Below are 14484 nucleotides of genomic sequence, written 5' to 3' on the forward strand. Positions count from 1 at the left end.
CCTGCCCGCCCTGCCTGCCGGCTCCGAGGAGGAGGAGGAGGCGGCAGCGGCAAGGCCGGTCCTACGCCCGCCGGCCGGCTCCGAGGACGAGGCGGCGGCGAAGCGCAGGGGACGCTCTGTCACTTTCAGGGGGATTTAAACATCCCCCCGAATTTTTTTTCAACTTTTTTTATTTTTGTGCACACGTGGGGACTGGCCCACGTGTGCACAAACCTCCCCCGGAGCGCTGATTTAGCGATCCGCACTCCGGGGGCAACTTCGCTATTAGATATATAGATTATATCAGTCCCATGCACTGATGTTAAATGAAGTACCTGGCAGCAAAACATACCTGTGCAAAGCCTTCTATTGAGTGTCAGGATTCAATTTTGCCAGGCTTCTCCAGCAAAACCCAGATCTGTGGTGACTGCATCCCCCCTTGCCCCCAAGCATCACACTGTGTTCGGAAGGTGTCTGACCCCTTCAAAGAACAGTTAGAGACCAGGATCAAAACCACCTCCACCCACAGCTCCAATCTCAGACAGATGGCTGGGGTTTGTGCTGAGCTACTGAGGACCAACAAGGTACAGTGCAGCAAGCAAAGCCCCAGCCCTCCTCCCAAGCTCACAGTAGGTGCCAGGAGATCATTCTTGAGGTTGTTCTACACTTCCAAGGCATTCCTAGTAAGAAGCACAGAAGCACAAAGCAACACAGAATACCCACAAAAGTCTCCTCCTGAGCACATAGGTAGTGCTGTTTTTCTGAGGACTTCAGAGTGCTTTGAAAGTATAGAATAACTGCTGGAACCATCCACCATCCTCAATGGGGCTGGGCTTATCCTTGTTGCATTGTACCTCAAGGGCGCTTGGAGCACCTCAGAGGGGCAATGCAAGCATGGGGATGATTCCCCACCACCCAGCTCAAAGCTCAGGAGAAGGGCACTAGGGCTTCTTAAGAGTGGGACACTCAACCAGGCAAGCATATTTATGTCTTGTGAAGAGTTGCACTTAGGCCCAGTGCTGGATCACAACTGCATTGCTTTGGCTCAGCCATGGTTCCATGACAGAAGTCAATTAGATTGTGGACTGTAAGCAGTGGTGAAAGAAAAGAGATGCATAAGGAGAAAAGAACAGTGACATAAAATCCAGCAACACTCAGCATGACCTGTGTAATTATTAAGCTGCAAGTATCAAAAAGCAGATAATCCCATCAATGCTTAAGGGCCAGGTAGAAAATGATTACTTGTGTCAAGACCACAATGTTTTCCTCATAAGGCGGACTCTCCTTCCCAGAATAAACTTATGTATTATAATGCATGAGACTCACCAATTGTTGTGCCATCTTCACCCATAACACTCTTCATTGCTGTGATGCTTTGCTCCACTACCGGAGGAGATAGGGATGTGGCATAAACTGCACTATGAGAGTGGACACGAAGGTAATCTATCAGCTCCTGGCAAAGTGAACACAGAAGGTACTCAAATATTGCAGCCATAACAGGGGCAATTGAAGAAGGTTAATACAATTTCCCCGCGACTCTTAAAGGATAGTAGAGGGAAAGAAACTACTATTCACTTACATGAGCTCACTGCAAATGCACCATATCAGTCAGTCAACAGATTATTCCAATAGCAATCGTTTGTGAGAACCAGCTAAATATCTCAGTAAGTCATTTAAAACATTATATAAATACAGGACGCTTTCCATAGCACTTCTGTATCAAAAGTGTCCTATCGTTCTTATGTCATGATAGTGAGAAGACAGCAATTTAATACCAACAAAGGATAAAAGACTCTTAATACTCCTCTATGGTTCCAGCACCAGGCTGCAGAAACAGTTGCTTTTGATTTTCAAACAAAACATGAGCTGCAGTTCAGCACAGTATAATGAAACTGTTCAAGGACTTATAAAATGAGGCCATGAGCTGGAGCACACCTCCAATCAAAACAAGTTCTATTGCCAAATGACAAGACAGCTAATCTTTTACTCAATTTACCATGCAACTTTACAGTTGCAGTAAAAGTGACCAATTGCCATAAGAACATGTTGGATCAGGCCAAAGGCCCATCCAGTCCAACACTCTGTATCACACAGTGGCCAGAAAAACCAGGTGCCATCAAGAAGTCCACAAGTGGGGCCAGGACATTAGAAGCCCTCCCACTGTTGACCCCCCCTCCCAAGCACCAAGACAGAGCATCACTAGGACACTGCCATTATATCATCCTACATTCTCCATTAATGCTTTGGACCAAGAGAACAAAAAAATTTGGCTTAAGATCCCCCCTTCCCTTCTGCAGGCAGTGTCAAAGACAGCAAGGGCTTCAGAAGTAAGGGAGGCAGAGTCCAGAGTCCAGAGTCCAACTCTTCTTAAAATGAGTAGCAGTTTTCAGGCAAAAAAACCCACACTGTAAAAATGGTGTTATATCTATATCATTTTAGGCTGCTTGGTACGCACCAAGTGTTTCATGATGTTTTTAATGTCTTGGTTTCCTTTTTAATGGCTTCATTGGATTGTTTTAATTTTAAACCACCTGAAGCAAGTCTCTGGAGAATTGGCCAATAAATTTTCTAAATAAATGAATCATGAAACTATGGTTAGTAGGGTGGATCCCACCCCTATCCTACTACTCCACTAAGTGGTTTATTTAAATACTTATACCCCACCTTTCCTTTGGACTCAAGGTTGAAGCCTTCTGTTGAAGGAAAAGCCATTTAAGTTAAGACTATTTGGAGGATGGTTGGACCCCCTTACATTACCTGAATGTACGCCACTCCACTAAATATATTTAGTTAGGATCTATCAAACTAGAATCCAAAACCATCATTTGAAGCTAGTTTTAGACTCTGTCTTAGCTATGGTTTCACATGAAATATGAACACAAACATCCTGGAAGATGAGAGATATAAGAATTTGGAAATCATCATACAGATACTGCATGCTAAAAGCACACAGCATTCCCACTGCAAAACCCCCCCACCGATCTGGAACACCGCCCAAGTACCGTATGTTCTGCCTGCAGCAGGGAGTGAAAACAGGAGGCATCCAGGAGAATACAGCGCCAGCATGGAAGCACAGGCAGTGGGCATAAGAACACTGCTGCAGAAACTACAGCATTACCTTGCCATCCAATTATTTCACAGACAGAAAGATTGCTGAAGGAAAGACAGTTTAGTTCTGCTTTTCTTCCCTCTTTCTGGTGGAGGTGAAGACAATCGAATCCATGTGTCTCCTTATCATTCTACTTTCAGAATAAGATTTCATAACCAAAAAAGTTTTGTTTCGGATAAATGAAGCCACCAGGAAGCAGCAGCATTATTATGACATGGATATAAAAGAACAAGGAAGTCGTCTTTCCACAGTGACAACAGCAGGGAAGGGGGAAGTCTAGTAGGGTAGTTATTCCATACAGCAATACATGAAAAGATTGTTTCTTGCTGAACAGTATGACACAACATTTGATTGTATTGATCAGCCAAAGCAAAAGCAGTTGTTTGTGTGTCAGATAAGAACACTGTTTTTGTTGAGCCTTAAGACCTTCTAGACTCAAGACGTTCTAGAGACCGTTGTCACTCAACAACTCAGCTTGGTCATTTCAAACCCTCAGCGATAAGGAAGGAGCATTTCTCTGATCTTATTTTTAACACAGGTGCCACGCAAAAGGTTTTTATGGTACAGCCATCTGAACTTCCCAACAGATTTATTTACTTATTTTGGTACAAAGTTCTTCGTTTTTAAGTTGCGGCATCCTATCCTAAGATCATAGTCGTTGCAAAGGCAATTATTCACCGGCATCCCAGTCAGATGCTAAAAGTCCTATATTTTTACCTTCTTGCCTCCAATGTATCCTCCAGCACCTCCAAAGCTCTTGGTGAATGTCCCCATCATAATGTCCACATCCTGCGGGTTAAGTCCAAAATACTCCACCACACCCCGGCCAGAGGGACCCACTGCTCCTATACTATGAGCTTCATCAAGATACAGGTATGACTTGTACTTTTTCTTAAGTGCAATTACTTCCGGTAGACGGACTATGGATCCCTCCATGCTGTTGTAGAAAAGCAGAGATCATGTTATGAACTTTGTAATCTCTCAGTACCACAAAATCCCCTTTAAAGAGATATCTTAATCACTTTAATTACACAGATATGGCTGTAGACACACTCTTGCAGTCCCTCACATTTACATCTCAAAGCAAAAAACTGTAAGAAGAATTTGTGCATATGGCAGCAAGGCAAACAGAACCCAGTGAAGGCTAAAGAAAAGGAAGAGGCCAAATTTCAGTGAACAGCTACTGTCCAATAAATGCAGATGAGCAGTTTGCCAGCCCTGTATATGGCACATATCTTTTATACCATGTAAATGGGGCGGTTATGGTAAGAGCATTCGCAGGATTATACATTCAAGAGTGTGCACTGATTGTGCTGATAACACAAATATTTGCAGGATTTATGGCAAGGTCTCTTGCTGATGCATAGATGAAAATCACTGTTTCAACTGCACTTCTGATAAGAATCCAAAGTCCATCGAAATCAGAATATTATGGAGTCTGCTGAAATACTTGGCAAGTTTCATAGACAGGTTTTGGAAGCAGCTTCTGAAATCAAGTCATATAATGATGTTTAAGACACCAGCAGTGTAATCCCATACAGAAGTACTCCAGTCTAAACCTACTGAAAACAATTAGTTTACACAGGAGTAATCCTGCATAGTATTGAACTGCAAGGGGTCATTAATTGTATCCAGTGTCCCAAGCATGTCTACCTGCATGCCCTTTCACAGCAACCTTCCAGACAGCAAAGAGTCCCCTTGGGGAAAGTATTTTATTATTTTAAATATTTGTATCCTAAAAAATCAACTAAAGAAATTGGTCCCCATATCATAAACAAGTAAAATCACAAAAATATAAGATAACTAAATGAACAGGAAATCAAATGAAATACAACAAGAAAAATAAAAACCAGTGCTCCAGCAGAATTATTCAAATGGCAAACTTAAAAACAAAAACACTCAGCTAGAAGACTAAGACCTGGCATCAAGCTATTCAAAGGGAGGAGCATTCCAAAAGTGGAGTGCCATGACTGAAAATACCCTGCACCTAGCTGCTACTTGCCTCACCTATGAAAAAAGTCTGGGCCTCATATGCAACTATCTCAAAAGACCAGTTCCAAAACCATTTAGAGTTTTTAATGTAATAATCAGCATTTTGAACTGGCCCTGGAAGCAAAAAGGAATCCAGTGGACTCGCTCTAATACTTGCAATATAAGACCTCAATAGTTGGCATCTGCCACTCTGGCTGCTACATCCTACACCAAACTGCAGTTTTCAGAACCATCTCTGAAGGCAACCTGACACACAGAGCATTGTAGATCTATTTGGGATTTAATGAATGCATGGATAGCTGTGGTCCACCCAGAAGTAAACACAATCACCTCTGATCAACAGAGTTGCAGTACTGGTGTTTTGCATTCCACTTGTAGACTGGGGGTGGGGGGGGGGGGGAGATATCCATTCCACCCAGTGAATCCCACATTCTCTGAAACAGTAACAAGGTGCACATATTACAGCTTCTTCCAATCTCAGTACAGGGAACAATGGAAAGGCATGTTTATGTCTAGTTGCATTTTCATAACTAAGCTCCAACATGAGACGAACAGTAAACAAATATGTAGTGCTTTTTTTTTTGGGGGGGGGGAGTATTTTGTGTGTGTGCGTGTGCGCACACATGTATGTACCTGGAAGTCATGGCTGACTTCTGGAAACCCCTAGAAGGGTTTGGACGTTTCAGAAAGGTGGCTTACTATTGCTCGCCTCTGCATCCCAGCCCTGGTATTCCTTGGAGGTCTCCCTTCCAAAACACTTGCCAGGGTCAGCCCTACTTAGCTTCAGAGATCTGGTGAGATTGGGCTTGCCTGGGCTATCCGGGTCAGGTCAACAAATATGTAGCTTTTATGAGACAAGAGTTCAATGAGCCTAATCTCCATGTTATAGATTCCCACAGCACTCCATTTTACACCCAATGGCATTTAACATCTTTGTGAGAGACAATGCCAATACTGGAGTAAGGCCTTTTACTTTCTTTCTTTCTTGTAATTATATGCCACTTTTCCAAATGCCTGAAGCAGCTCATTTAATTATGTTTCCATTTCAAATAACTGCTATCCATGAATATGCAGATGAGAGCCAAATCACTCCTTCACATGGAATGTTCTGAGTAGGAGCCTAAGGTCAGTTATGAGATGTATGGGAGCTAAAACTGAAGAATCTATGCAAGATGAGGGTACCACTGAGGTAAATTACTCTTGAAGGCAATGTTCAGGTGATGCTGGATAGAATTGCACAAAACCCTCAAAAATCAGGACTGCATTCTGGGGGATACTGTCATATCTTTCAATGATTATGGATACATGAGTGGTGCATGTAGGTCACACCACCTTTTATCAGTTTCAGTGGTTATGCCAGCTACGACCCCTCCAAGAAAAAGGATGATCTTGCCACAAGTTTTTGCAAACTGGTTAACATCTAGGCCATAATGCGCTGCTAGCCAGACTGCAAACAGGGAGTTAAAGCAGTGGCCATTTTTATTTATACAGGCAAGGAGAATTGTTCTTCTGCCACAGTTCTCCAAAGTACAAAGAACTTTATTAGCTTTATTGATGTTTCCAGGCACAACTGAAAGTGCTGGTGAATGGTCTTGAACAAGAGTATGGGAAAGACTGCCCCTCACTACACATAACCAGAGAATGCTGCTATGCCCGCCATCTGATACAAACTAGCACTATATATTTGTCTATTTTATATTTCTATTCATAACTGTATTGTCTTGATTTTATTCAACTCCTGTTTTAACTGTTAGCCGCCCTGAGCCTGCCTTGGCAGGGAGGGTAGGACATTAATTAATTTTTTAAAAGACCCCCGAAGGGGATTTTTTTATTTTTTATAATACTACATAAACTACAAGGAAAAGAAGGGAAGGGCAGCTACAACTAAGGAGAAAGAAAAGTAACCCACACTAAACTAGAAACCCAAGAGTAGGAGATCATTACCCTGTTAGACTGCAGTTAGTAATGAAAAAAAACCTGTTAATAATCAATATACTTTGTGAGATCCTGTCTTTCTAAGCTTATGTGTTAGTTTATTACTTGTTATGAGAAGATTTCCAGAGCCTCTCCTCCAGCTCTCTTCGTAAGGGCAATTTTCAGAGTCCTTCCGCCTTTACATCTATGTTAATTCTCTCTAAAGTCTTGATGGCTTCTTAGATGCTCACTCGAAATTCTGCAACCCTCCTCCGTTTCCAAAGGGATAACACTGCCAATCTTAAGCCTCTTCCTTCTTGGTCTCATCCTCGGGGCCCAGTGGCATCTCCCAGGCTTCTTGATCTTGAGGTCAGGTTCAAACTCTTTTCTATCAGCCGAATTTAAGACGACACTTTCTAAAAACATCTCCCGGGAAGGAGTTAAGTCCTTGTAAATTTCTGTTTCTCTCATGCTTTCCCTCCTTCAAGAATCAGCTTGGTGGCTGCTGCTATGAGTTCTATAACTTTCACTTCCCTTCTTCTCAGACTTGTTTTCACTGACTTTTTTGGAGTGTCCGCCATTTTTACACTTTAATTCCAATATAAAATCGTTTTCTCCCCGGCTCTGAAAATCGCTTACACGCTGTTTAGTCGTTTAAATACTCATGGATATCTCCCACAGCTATTCGCTTCCAATTGTCTCTTTCTCTCTCTCCCTCCTCTGCTTATCTAAATGCGTCAAGAGAGGTCTCCCTCTCTCGGCACGATTCCAGTCACTCAAGAGGTTGGGGGGGGCGGATTTTCGCTTCAAAATGTCCGTTTACAATTGTCTCTTTCTCTCTCTCCCTCCTCTGCTTATGCAAATGCGTCCGAGAGGCGTCCCTCTCTCAGCAGAATTCCAATCGCTCAAAAGGTTTCGGATTTACGCTTCTGTTTATGGTTCGCTCATTTTAACTCACAGTTGTTTCTTGACCACGCTCGTAATCGCTCCTTCGCCAGATCTCCTGCGCTTGAAGCGCCGAAAACCGGAAGTCTGCTGTCTTCCTTTTTGTGTGCTATAGAGTAGACCCCTCCAGGGACTTCTTCAAACAATTTTCTTCGTACAGCTACCTGTGTGAGTACAGCTAAACTTGTGTGAGTTTAGCCTTCAGAGGTTTTTCCATGGGGCTCATGGAGGCGCCGATCCAGCGGCACCCCTTCCCTCCACTGCTGTGCGGAGCACCCTCCCCGAACCTCGGGAAAGGCATCCGCCATCGTTGCTACGTAGACCCCACCTCAACATTAATTAATTAATCTGTCAATGGAGATAGTTGCTAGAGGCCCTAATGGGTCAACTGTAAATTGAGTGGTTGTGCATTATTTCAGGAACTCTCTTCTGAGGGATATTTGCCTGGTGCCTCAAAGACGGCAGTAGGTAATTCTTGTCCTATTTATCTGACCTTAAGAAACTTTTTTTAAAACAGTGCTCCAAATACTGTAATTTGAGTGAACTTTGATTGCTCACATGGTTCATATATTGCTTTATGGCTTCTGAGTGCCCTGGCTGCAGAAAGGCGTCATGTAACTTTTAAAGAAAGTCTGTGTGAACATGCCCATCCATCAGCACTGACATGGCTCAGAGCAGTCTGGAGATATTCCAAGCAGGAACTGGGTGCTAGGAATGATGGAAGCAGGAAAGGGATACCACTGAAGGGGGGGGGAGGCTATAGTGTCACTATACCCCTTCACCCCTGACTGATCCGGAGTGAGGGAACAGAACTCTGGCCAGATCAACATCAAGTGTGAGTGGGACATGGTTCATACACCAGGTGTTCTCCCACTGCAATGCAGATGGAAAAAGACCAGCATGAACAAAGGCAACTGGCGAGGATTCAGATTTCTAATTTTGGTTGAAAGAAGGGCAAGGCCAAAAATGTACTAGACAGATCAGTTTTGGCACAACCTGCTGTGGTGTGCACACTCCTTTGTGCTAAATAAAACCAAAATAATGAAAAATGGTGAAGATCAAGGAGTTCAGGAAATCAGAACCCGTGTGCATTTACTTTTTGGTAGTCTGCTTCAAAATGGACACAAACAATGAAAAACCCTAAATGTAGGAAATAGATTGTACCTGTATATAGCTTCAACAACAATGAGAATTTTTTTCCAGGGCCTGTGTGTGCGAGGTTGTCCATATACAATGGCATCTTTGAGCAGTTTCTCCAGGCTCTGCATATCTAAACACCAAGAGAAAACAATTCCAAAGAACTTTATTACCGCAAAGAGACTGAAAGCACCTAGCGCCTTAATCTGGCCCTGTGCAAACAAGCTGGATTATTAAGAGTCCAATACGCACACTGTGAAAAGTTAGCCTGCTGGGCAATACTTACTATTGTGTTTGAAGACTCTGATAGTTGCTCCTGAAAGCCTTGCTCCTAGTACAAGAGATGCATGGTTCAACTCATCGCTCAGTATTAAGCAGCCCTAAACAAGGAGAAATAACAGGAAAAGAAATTGCCTGCAGTTTCTCACTGAACAATCTCTGGCCCAGACGAACTGAACAGGTTGTTGGATGAGAAGCGTGCTGCCCCCAAACTTTTGTTTTAGTCACCCAGTTTTCCCTGGCCACAAACCCTAAAGCAGAAGCTGATGTTGCAACTACACACAACAAAATCTGTGACCATTTTGATGCATGCAGGCAAGGAGAACTGTCCTTCTGCCTGTACTATTGTGCTCCCCAGCGTCCCAGCGTCATCTAACATGTGTTGCAAGATGGGGGGGAGCATATTCTAACATGCGTTGAAAGATGGAAAAGAAAAAGTGTACATTATTTAACTTATAGACATTGCCAATTTCCCAGTTTATGATTAGTGGATAGGACAAGCCAGGGTTTGGCATCTGGTCCAAACCATAAAACCATAGTTTAGGATGGCACCCTGTCTTTTCTAGAACAACTTTGAGGGGTTATGATAAAAAGCAGGCAACAAACATGAAACTAGTCTGCCTGCAAACCATGGGTTTGGCTCCTACACCCCCCCTCAAAATGAGGAGGCTCTCATGCAGAAAGGAATCCCATCCACTCCATGGCTTGTCATTAAATCTGAACCATGTGAGTGCTTATGCCAACAGAAATGCAGCAGGTAGCCTGACAGCTTAGTTAATTCAATATTATCTTACAATACAGTGTACAAACAAGAATTTTGATATCATATTATAAATCCAAATGAATCGGAGTGAAATGGGAGTTTGGAAATAAAGAGGGAGCGATATACAGACACGTTACAGGAAAAACCTACGTTCTCGGATTGTTCATCCATGCAGTTACACATATCTGTTCCATGACTGCACAGAAACAGCCAAGGGAGAAGCAATTGCCTTCCCATTCGCCTCCTTCAATCTACTGCTTGCAGCTTCCCCAAAACAAGAAATTGCCAACAATAGGGAAGAAGGGCAGGTTGTGCAGGTGACTGCACAGAACACTGCTAAAAGTACCAATTGGAGGAGTACTAATTACAAGTTAACAACCAGTATTCTTTGTGATCTAAGTTGATTCCCACAGATAGGTGATTAGCAAACTACATGAGAAGTTAGCATTACATGAGAAAAACACAAATCAACTGACAGCTTGGCTTAAATGTATTATTAATCCTAGTTCTGACATGTAAATATCTGATAGTGGAATTCTTAAGGAGCATCAATGATTGGTCATGTACTAGGTGAAATGTCATACTACCTTGGGTTGAAAAGCGAGATCAGACCAAAATACCACTTCATCAGGACAAAACCTAGAGCATGGTCCTGTCTCAAGGCATGAAGCTCCCCCACATGGTGACCAGACGTAATGGCCACCCAAAATGCAGATTATAGCAAAGCCCCAAACCCAAGGAGTGGCAGGTTCGAACAATTCACCCTATGGCAACTTCGAAATTGTTAAGAACAAGCTCCAGGAGGGCCCCACAGAATGAACACTTGGATGGATTGAGCAAAATCCATAAAATAAAACATTTAGCTAAGTATCAGGTAGGCCAGCAAAATGTGATCATGAACACGGTAAGCAGAAATGATTGACAAATTACTGGAAGAAGCCAAACCTGACTGGAAACCAGGGTAAATTAAAATGGAGTATAGACAGAAGAGACCATAACCACCAGCATGGTTTGTTTGCAAAAGAGAGAAATGTTTTCATTTTGTCCCATTTGATTTCCATGTAGAAGGCTTTCCTGGAGTTAAGGCAATGATGGAAACATGGAAGAAGTGGTCTTTTCCAGGCATGTAACAGAATTTGGCTGTTACTCTGCAGCGAACTGGAAGACCTTTGTAATTATGGCCAGGTGAACAGACTGTTGCCCCCAAAGGGGGATGAAAGCAGAGAGAAACAATACCTAAATCTATAAACACAAAGATATAATGATCAATGGTATGGCTGGCATGAAGCCAAGAACACTCTAGAGCAGGGGTGTCAAACATGTGGCCTGGGGGCTGGATCAGGCCCCCAGAGGGCTTCTGTCAGGCCTTCTTCCAGTTCTGCTGCTGCTGCATCATCATAGGTTTGCAGCTTACAGATACACACCTGAACAGCATACTCAAGATTGCAACAGCACAGACATTTTGATGCAACAATTCAGAGCAAAAGGTGTCAGTTATCAGACACTGTTAAATAAACAAAATATTGCAAGAGTGCTAAAGTTTTAAGCATGTTTTTATTTTCAGTAAAAAAAACACCTGTGTGTTTGTATCCTTTATAAAGTTTATATCTCCGGTACCTGGCATTACATTTTATGACACACAAGGCCTGGCCCAACAAGGTCTCATTTATGTCAGATCCGGCCCTCATAACAAATGAGTTCGGCACCCCTGCTCTAGAGATAAAAGGAAGGTTGCAGAAATATGCCCCAAATACATAGGTTGGCCTAGGATTTGACTAGAGTTAAGAAAGCACACTTCAACTTGGGCTCAAGGACTGTATCAATTAATTAGAGTCTACAGGCTGTGAGGAGCTGAGATTTCTTCTCATTGGCACACAAATCTAACCAAAGCAGAATGATGTTGAAAATAATCTCTGGACAAAAAGATAAGTATTTCCTGGTCTCAAGAAGGTTGTGACAGCCACCATACATTTGGTGACAACACAAGGAGCCATTGCCAAGAACAAGTGAATTGAACTGGGCTGATGGCAACTTCCTGTGGTGAGGTGAAAAGTACACTTCAGCTTGATGGAAGCAAACCAAGTGCGGTTTTCCAGCAGAGAAAGGATGCTTGGGTAAGTTGCCATCTGAAATTTCTTGTGAGGAACAGAGGTGTTCAAGCCTCAAAGATCTGGGATAGATCAGAGGTTTCTGTCTTATTTTGGGAGTATAATGTGCTAGGCTTAAAACACAAACTGTGACACTGGGGTGTGTTGTGCTTCCCTCTTCTTCAGGAGTAAAAGCATCTCTAGTGGAACTGAAGTGGCAGTTGTCCGCAAAAAGCAAGTCTTTCACGTGTCAGTGCTAGCATCAGAAGAACGGGCTGTGGATCTAAGTCAAGCATGTTGACAAACTGCCAGCCCAACAGAGGTGATACCTCTGTTCCAAAATCTGTTATGGCACATTGCATTAATTTCCTGTTTTAAGAACTGAAAGGCCTCTGTATGACGACTAGGAAACCATTTGCTTCACTTACAAACACTTATAGGATTACACAAAGGTAACACCAGAACTTAGACACGGATATTATTGGTTATTAGTTATTCGATTCCTATCCCGCCCTCCCCATGAGCAGGCTCAGAGCAGGTTACAAAGTCACATAAAGATCATAAATACTGGGTAGCTGGAAGTATGTAGCACAAGTTCCGTTCTGTGGCAGGTCTCTATACAGGAGGTCACTTCCAATTTTCTTTTTCTTTATGAAAATAATTAGGAAACTGTCTTTATCCAGAGATTCCTCCACAATGACTGAACTGAAAGTTCAGTGAGTAACAAGGGAGTGGCCATCTTCCTATTGCAATCTATTTTTAAAAAAAACTGGAAGCCAGATAAAATAGCTTGTTCCAGGAGTCCTTTATTGCTTCCAAACCAGAAACACAAGCAGAATGCTTTCTTTGAGCCTGCTTTGGGAATTTATGGCAATATGGTCAAGACAGTTTTTTTGTTCTTCTGTCTTCCTTGTTTAAAAGACAGTGGCCACTGGAAGCTAAAATCTTGCTATGACAAGTGCAGCAGTTTTGAAGGTGGGATGATATGTCATAGATACACTGACAAGAAAAGGGAGAGATCCCTGTAGAATACAAAATGAAGAGGAAGTCCACCTAAATTACATAACAGAAAGAGGACAATCACCAAGATGACTACAGATGCTGAGAATGTTATTAGAGTAACTGCTATGTGGCAATCAGAAAAAGAACTGAGCAGGAAAAACACTCACACCTTGTTTCAGGGAAGTGGGTTTGAGTGCTTTTTTTGGCTAAAATTTCAGAATGCTCTGAAACTGCCCTGAGTCGGTGCAGAACCACATATGAGACTGCACAAAGAACAAGAACAAGCAGCGTATTTGGGGAAAATAAAATGTATTACAAACCAGTAATTGGCCTCTGTATACAAACTCAAAATGTAGCATTGGCACCATAACTTTGTAATGTGTATAACTTTCTATATATTGCCTCCTTGAGCATTCACCTGCTGATCTGCCCAAGTGGTTTGCAGTATCTTTTTCAAGATGAGTTTTATGTGGGTGAACAGTACTGTAGTAGCTTGCTGTACATATTTTCCTACTGTCACTACAGTATTTTATACTGATATAATCCAAAACAGAAAAAAAATTAGGCTACACCAAGCTACGTGCCCACAAATGAAAAAGAAAAAAAAGATGCCAGGTGACAGCTTTATTGTCATACAAAGCCCCTACGCATTTTGCCGTACAAGTTTTGCGGGGGATCAGAGAATTCATCTAAGTGCTGAACCTTTCCACAACATTGCTGTGGAAAAGTTCAGCACTAGGTGAATTCTCTGATCCCCCTGATGAAGCTTGTACAGCAAAACGTGTAGAGGCTTTATATGACAATAGAGCTATCACTTGGCATCTTTTTCCTTTTTGATCTGCTGATGTAATGCCATTTTTGCACTGCATCTGCATTCAGAAAGGCAGACTAAAAATATAGTAAATAATGTGACATGTAAATAAGTTCAAAATGGAAAAATGAAAGTGTGCCTGCCTATTAAATCACACCTAAACATGTATTTTCTATGACAGGATTTCTGTTCCTTAAAGAAAGAAATCAAGAAAACTTAATTTGTTCAGCTCCAAAATGACACTTGGTTGTCCCAGGGCTGTTTGAGAAACTAAGAAATCTTCTGCACAACTGTTAACGCCAAAAAAATCCCCCCCCCCCCCGATTATTCATTTAGCACTACCCCAAGTTTTTTCAATTTAGAAGTTAACAGTATACTGGGATGATCAATCTCTACCCTGCCCTCAACCCTGAACCACAATGAATAAATGAGAGGATAAAGGAGGAATCTGTGAAGACAGGACTAG

General features: G+C 42.4%; 1 protein-coding gene across 1 annotated transcript in view; it reads right to left on the reverse strand.

Annotated features, from left to right (window-relative positions):
• Positions 1–14484, reverse strand: part of SPTLC2 (serine palmitoyltransferase long chain base subunit 2) — a 117361-nt gene that overhangs the window by 49896 nt on the left and 52981 nt on the right. Inside the window, exons 6-10 of the mRNA XM_015418342.1 lie at positions 10269–10314; positions 9363–9456; positions 9104–9209; positions 3806–4025; positions 1306–1432 (exon numbers count right to left, since the gene is read on the reverse strand). Coding sequence (XP_015273828.1) covers positions 1306–1432; positions 3806–4025; positions 9104–9209; positions 9363–9456; positions 10269–10314 — 593 coding nt within the window. The remainder of the gene's footprint in view (positions 1–1305; positions 1433–3805; positions 4026–9103; positions 9210–9362; positions 9457–10268; positions 10315–14484) is intronic.

Source organism: Gekko japonicus, unplaced genomic scaffold (assembly GCF_001447785.1).
Source record: "Gekko japonicus isolate JY-2015 unplaced genomic scaffold, Gekko_japonicus_V1.1 scaffold3, whole genome shotgun sequence".
In the NCBI taxonomy this organism is placed as follows: Eukaryota; Metazoa; Chordata; class Lepidosauria; order Squamata; family Gekkonidae; genus Gekko; species Gekko japonicus.